Source organism: Plasmodium falciparum, assembly GCF_000002765.6.
Source record: "Plasmodium falciparum 3D7 genome assembly, chromosome: 10".
Lineage (NCBI taxonomy): Eukaryota > Apicomplexa > Aconoidasida > Haemosporida > Plasmodiidae > Plasmodium > Plasmodium falciparum.
The window spans coordinates 720001-727500 of NC_037281.1; the positions used below are offsets into that span (position 1 = coordinate 720001).

At 23.4% G+C, this 7500-nt stretch overlaps 3 protein-coding genes across 3 annotated transcripts in view; 2 read left to right on the plus strand and 1 right to left on the minus strand.

Annotated features, from left to right (window-relative positions):
- Window positions 1-136, plus strand: part of PF3D7_1018000 (tRNA pseudouridine synthase, putative) — a gene marked incomplete at both ends in the record, with an annotated part of 1683 nt that extends 1547 nt beyond the window's left edge. The window contains one exon of the mRNA XM_001347424.1: window positions 1-136. This exon is cut by the window's left edge and continues 1547 nt beyond it. Coding sequence (XP_001347460.1) covers window positions 1-136 — 136 coding nt within the window.
- A 414-nt stretch (window positions 137-550) lies between these two features.
- On the plus strand, window positions 551-1399 carry PF3D7_1018100 (conserved Plasmodium protein, unknown function; the record flags this gene model as incomplete). The annotated part of the gene is made up of 1 exon (XM_001347425.1): window positions 551-1399. The coding sequence occupies one exon, from the start codon at window positions 551-553 to the stop codon at window positions 1397-1399; it is 849 nt and encodes a 282-aa protein (XP_001347461.1).
- Window positions 1400-1733: 334 nt separating this feature from the next.
- Window positions 1734-7500, minus strand: part of PF3D7_1018200 (serine/threonine protein phosphatase 8, putative) — a gene marked incomplete at both ends in the record, with an annotated part of 6598 nt that continues 831 nt past the window's right edge. The window contains 2 exons of the mRNA XM_002585360.1: window positions 1734-1821; window positions 1919-7500. The exon at window positions 1919-7500 is cut by the window's right edge and continues 831 nt beyond it. Coding sequence (XP_002585406.1) covers window positions 1734-1821; window positions 1919-7500 — 5670 coding nt within the window. The remainder of the gene's footprint in view (window positions 1822-1918) is intronic.

The window sequence follows — 7500 nt, forward strand, 5'->3', positions numbered from 1 at the left end:
TGCAAATTCTATGAATACAAGCGGCACATTAATAAAACTTGTACGAACGGAACAAAATGAATTTAACTATAAAAACTCTCTTCACTATGATGATATAAACCTGAATACTATAAAAAAATATTTCATCAAGTTGTGATACCACTAAGATTTTATGACCTACATGCCATACGAAGACGACATATGAATAAATAAAAGTAAATTTTATATATATGCACCTCTCAGGTGTATATAATATATATATATATATATATATATGATTATATGTATATCATTTCGTATTTTTTTTTTCTTTTTTTTTTTCTTTTTTTTTTTTTTCCATATCTCCAATTTTTTTGTCTTTTTTTTTTTTTTTTTTTATTTTTTACGTAAATATATCCTTATATATATTTTTTAAAAACAAACATTTAATTATAAAATTAAAATATATATTTATATAATAAATGATATATATGTTCCTATATTAATATATTTATTATATCCTCTTTCCTTCCATTCCCATTCCCATTTCCCTTTTTTTTTTTTTTTTTTTTTTTTTTTTCCTCGACGAAAAATGGTTAAGATAGGGAAAAAATTAAAAGGCTTTAATGAGGGTATACCTAAATTAAACACAAATATAAATGATAAGATAATAAAAGAGAAAGAAGAAAATGATTCAGAAGAAAGAGAAAGACAACGTGAAAAATATAAAAATGAAAAAGAGCATGAACTAAACGAAATGATATTTGAGCATGACGATCAACAAAACATACATGAACAATATCGCAAATTGTATTTAGAAAATATAAAAGATTCCAAAATATATATACATGATGATTTACAATATTATTTAGAAAAAAATAATATTCCAACATTGTTAGTATTACTTCTATATAGAATATTAATAGAGAAACCTGAAAATATCATAAAATTTATAATTGATCAAATATATGTTTTTCTTTTTACAAAAACTGAAACAAACAAAAAAAAACATGCTTTATTAAAACCTTTGGAATGCACATTTCAACAATCGTGTGAAGAAAAGGAAAAAAAAACAAAAAAGGAACAAGATGAAAATAATATGATAAATTCGTTGGATGGAGATATGAATCCTTCATTCCATGAATCAATAAATGATGCACTTCAAAAAAATAACAATTTAATAGAATCCATAAATTATGAATCCTTCATAAAACAACATTTTTTTGGTCTCGATAATATATTAGAGATGGTCGATTTTCTTAAAATAGAAAATACAGAAGAAATTTATTATAATAATCTTATACATATTATTAAAAATTTCCAAAATCCTATAAATAATCAAATATTACAAAGAGAAAATGTGTCATATGGACAAACTATATCTTTAAATAAGGCATTATGTTTATCTGAAACAATATACAACAATTATTTTTATAATTAACAATATTATTATTTAACCATACACAATTATATGTCTATTATATTGTATAAATATATATATATATTGTCAATATATAACATATCAGCATAATATAAGAAATATTACACTCATCACAACAAAAACAAAAATAAAAATAATAAATTAAATACTTTACTAAAATAATTTTAAAATAAATAAATATAAATATAAACATATATATATTAAATATAACATATGCAATCACACATATCATTAAGGTGTCAATATGTATATATATATATATATATATATATATATATATATATTTATTTATTTATTTATTTATTTTTTTTTTTTTTCATAAAAATTTAGAAATCTACGAATCATTAATTTTCTCTAAACTTTTTTGAAAGGTAATTTTTGTTTGCGGTTTTGGGTCAGGTGGCAAGCACTGCATCTGCATCCTATAATAAAAAGAATAAAATATAAAATATATAAAGTATTCATATATATATATATATATATATACATTTTAAAATATTCATATTTTTAATATATTACTTATTTGATGAATCCTTTATATTATTATCCCCTCTTAATGATTTCAAGGTAGTAACATTATTCCTTTGATCCTTGTTATTTTCCTTCATACTTATATCCTTTTTTAATTGCGTTCTGTTTCCTAAACCTAAATTAGGTGGCATCATAAAATCCAATGATTTTGATGTAAATTCATTTATTAAGTCTACAGAATTTATATCACTCATTTGCTCATCTATTTTATCACCATCATTGTGTTTATTAGTATACATTTCATTAATTTTTGATAATTTTGAATAATAATTTTTTTTTGAATTTTCATTATCTCCTGATATACTCTCATTTTCATTTGACATGTTATAATTACTATCTGTTTTTTCTTGATAAATTTCTTCATTATTAAAAAATTCATTTATAACATTATGTATATTAACTTGTTTCTGTAATTTATCTTCAATTTTATATAACTCATCATTTGTATCTTTCCTTTCTATTATTTTATAATCATCATCATTTTTCTCCCATATTTTACTATTTATTAAACTATTAATATATATTTCATCATAACTATAAAAATCATAATCATCATTTACAATATTCTTTTTTTCAGAATCTGCTCTTTCCAAGTTTCTTTGTTCTTTTTCATTATCTCCTTTTTCATCATATGTTTCCTTATGTTCAAAGGAAAATGTTGATGATTCATTCTTATCATATACATTATCATTAATATGACTACTTTTTATTTTATCACTATTTATCTCATTCATAGAAATATAATGCACATCATTTTTATTGTGCATATTATCATTCGATATTTCAACATTTATGTTCTCAACTTGTTTTAGTACATCATTCTGTAAATTGATTTGTACATTATTTTGTATATCGTTCTGTTCCTCCCTTTGTATCTCCTTTTCTATCTTATCATCTTCTTCATATTCAACTTCCTTATATATATTAACAGATCCCATATCATTAATCAATTGTGAATTATTATTCCTATTCATTTTATTCGAATTCAAATTTTGATTCGTTCTTGTGTCTCTCCACTTTTTTTTTATTATACTTTTACTTATTTGGTTTACTGTATTTATATCCATATCATTATTACTAGCCACATTTTCAGTACTGTTTCTACTTTGTTCACTCATATTTGAAACCACCCCATATTTATTATTCATCAATACTTCATTTTCGCATATACTTATTGCACCATTTTTATTAAGCTCATTAATGTTAGTCGTGGGCACACTGCTACTATTATTAAGATCCTCTTTATTATCACCTGAACCGTTCATATAATTTTTATCCACATCATTGTTAAAATTTTTATTATCACCTGAACCGTTCATATAATTTTTATCCACATCCTTGTTAAAACTTTTATTTTCACCTGAACCGTTCATATAATTTTTATCCACATCCTTGTTAAAACTTTTATTTTCACCTGAACCGTTCATATAATTTTTATCCGCATCCTTGTTAAAATTTTTATTATTACCTGAACAATTTTTCATAGAAGGATGGGTGTTCAATTGATCATTCAGTTCTTCATCACATTTTGACAAATATCCATGAGATACAGCAAATGTTTTCTTTGTCAGATGTGTATTGTTAAAAAATGGAGAGGTTTTTTTATCATTCGATTTATCATTAGAAAAGTTATATTTTTGTAGCTGATTTATGGTGACTTGTTTATTTTCATTATTTATAAGTGTATTACAATTGTGTTGATATTTCAATATTTGGTTAAAGATAATAATATTTTTATTTTTCCTCACAATGAATGCATTGGATGCATTATTATTATATTTGTTACAATAATTTTTAGCTGAAAAGAGGGTTAGCAATTTTCTTTTGTAAGAATATTTATATCCTTCTTGAACACATTCATGTCCTCTTATAATTAGTTTGAGTTGGTTATTTTTTAAGAAATCATTAAGTCTATGTTTTCCAAATTTGAATGTGATATTTCCTCTTCTGGATGGGATTATATCATAAGTAGATGAATTTTTTAATAATTGTAAATCTAGTTCATCATTATAATTAATAGGATCTGACCACAAAGTATCAATGATAATTTTTTTGACATGTTCGCTTTTATTATTACTATATCTATCTACATTTTGTGGAATTAAAATAGGTTTACGTATATGTTGATAATCTGAAATAGTCATAACACTATCACCTATACCACCATGTATACATAGAATATTTTTATCTAATAAAACACATAATGGGAAAAATTCAAAAACATCATTTATTCTGTTGAATAGTTCATATGAATGAGCAGAAATAACTTGTTCTTGATAATTTATAATTCCCATATATTCCATATTTGTTTTCATTTTTATTTCGATATCTTTATAAAAACCATAAATATAATTAAATAATCTATCTTCATGATTTCCTCTTAAAAGATAAATATGTTTTGGAAATAAAATTTTTAAACTGAATAACAAACAAATAACTTCTAAAGAATAATTTCCTCTATTTATTAAATTTCCTAAAAATACATATTTAATGTCATTATCATTATATTGCATATCTTTATTTTTATCTATATGTATATCTTTATCATTATGGATATATTCAAATTTTCTTAAATCGCTTTCAGTAAGTAATAAATTCTTATTATTATGCATAGGCCAATTATATAAATTAAAGAAGTCCAAAAGATCAAATAAATTTCCATGTACATCACCAAAAACTTTACAAGGCAATGTAACGTTTTCTAATGAGTTTTCCATTTTAAATAATTTTGCAACCTCATCACATAAAAGAAGAATATCATTGTATGTACATATTTGGAACTTTTCAAAAAAAGATGTATATGTATGTTTCTTTTTTCCATAACATACTTTATAAAACATGGTAAATATTTTGAATGCTATATCTTGATTTAATGTATTTAATCTGTGATCTGTAATATATTTTTCTCGATATATTTTAACTAATTTTTTAATTCTCTCAATTTTATCTTCTATTATATGTTCTATATGTAATTCTTTATTAATCACGTTATCTTGTATATCTTCTTTTTTACCAAAATGAGGTAAACTTTTATTTATATTTGTTGAATTTTTTTGTTCTTTATATGAAGGGAACATTTTTTTATCATTTTCATTATTTTTATTATTCATAAAATATTCTTTATTATTAGTAACAAATTTATTAATATTGCTATATGATATATGTGTATTACAATTCATATTATCATTATTATTATTATTTTTATTAATATCTTCTTCATTATTTATAGGTTGTTTCTTATCATGTTCAAAATAATTATATCTATCTTTGGCAACATTATCATATAAATTGTCATTCATATTATATATTATATTTCTTTCTGAAATATTGTTTTTTATATCCACACCACTGCAACTCACAATATTATTATTATTATTTAAAAGGTATGATAAGTTATTTCCATCTTTTTCTATATGTTCTTCATTTAAGTTCTCAGTTTTTTTTAAACTATCTTCTTTTTCCTCATCGTCTTTTTCGTTGGAGCTATTTATCTCATCCTTTAATTGCTTGGTAAAGGATTCTTCATTTGATGAATTACTTCTTATATGTTCCTTATCATTGTTATTATCAAAAAAAACATCTTCATTATTTATTTTGTCCTTTGTAGGTATATGGTCATTGTTTTGTTCATCTGCACATTCTACATGCACACCTTCTACATCTGCTCCTTCTACATCTGCTCCTTCTACATCTGCTCCTTCTACATCTGCAGCTTCTACACCTGCTCCTTCTACATCTGCAGCTTCTACACCTTCTCCTTCTACATCTGCAGCTTCTACACCTGCTCCTTCTACATCTGCAGCTTCTACATCCCCACTTGCTGCATCCCCACTTTGTATGAAATTCATGTCTCCTTTTATCTCCTCCTTTACCTCTACACACTTTTCTGCTTGTTCATTTTCCGAATGAACCACTTCACGTACACATTCATATGGGTGTTCTTCTACATTCTTTTCACTCTCATCGCATGCAGCATACATTTCCCCCATGCATGCATTAACATCAGCGTAACTATTATTATTTGATATACTATCATGAAAATGATCTTCAGAATGTGTTTCTTTTTTTTCTTGAGCTAGGTTATCATCCTGGTTTGTCACGTAATTACCTTTTTGATCGTCCTCTTGATTACATATGACTTCATCATTATGTATAATATGTACCTCATTTTCATGATTTGGTAAATTTTGTGTTTTGAGGTGCTCATTTTTAATATTTTTTTTTGTGGTTATAAAAAAAGAAGTATCCATATTTATAAATGTGTCGGTTATAAAATTTTTAGCATACGTGTATAGAAAATATTTCTTGACTACTGAAGAAACGTCATAATTAGATCTGAGCAAATTTGTAGTTCCTTGAATTTGTTTAGTAAGAACTAGATGATAAAATATATCATAACTTATTTTTTTTTTATCTTTCATAATTTTATTTTTCTCCTGTATAACAAATTCTTTCAATTTTCTTTTATCATTTTTCAATTTTGAATATTGTAAATTTTTTGATAGTTCATAAATATGATATAAGAAAACAAGAAATTCATTATCATTAAGATATCCATCTCTATCTAAATCATATGCTCTAAAGATTAATTGATGACGTAATTTTCCCGTATCATCCGAAATATCATTGTTAATTTGAGGACTACAAGCAAGCATACCAATAATAAAATCTGTTTGTGTGATATGATATCTTTTTCCTCTATCTAAACAATTAAATATAAATAGTACAATTTTATCTGAAGAAAATATATTTTTATAATTTTTAAAAATTAGTTTAAAATTTTTTAAAGATATTAAATTTGGATATTCTGTATGACCATATTCATTAAATAAATATTTTAAAAAAATTAGTTTTTCTGATATTTTATTATTTTTTTCATTTGATAATTCATTAACTATATTTTTTATAACATCTTTTATTGTCTCTTCCTTATTATGTACCAAATATTCTTTGAAGATATCTTTATTAAATCCATATATATCAAATAATAAATTGAATAAACCATGATTCTCTATATTTACATCTTCATTATATGATGATATAATATTCTTCATAAGTTTGTTATGTGACATCCATTCCATAAAATTATTCTTTTCATCATATCTTATATCTTTTGATATATTATTATTATCATCATCATTTATCTTTTTATCATCATCATAATATACCTTTTTATTATCATCATTACTTACCTTTTTATCATCATCATCACTTACCTTTTTATCATCATCATCACTTACCTTTTTATTATCATCATCATCACTTACCTTTTTATCATCATCATCACTTACCTTTTTATCATCATCATAATTTACCTTTTTATTTTTGTCCTCCTTGTCGATATGATTAATTTTAACATAATTCACATTATTAATGTTTCTTTTGATATTATCCTTACTATCATCCATTTTGTGGTTCTTCTCTTCCAGATCATATGATATAATTTTTTTCTTAGCGCCCCCACAAATATTATTATCGTTAATATCACAAACCTTTTCAATATTAACATTAGATTCGTATATATAATGAGGATATTCTTGTAATGTGTAATTTTTTGTTCCGCTAGCATG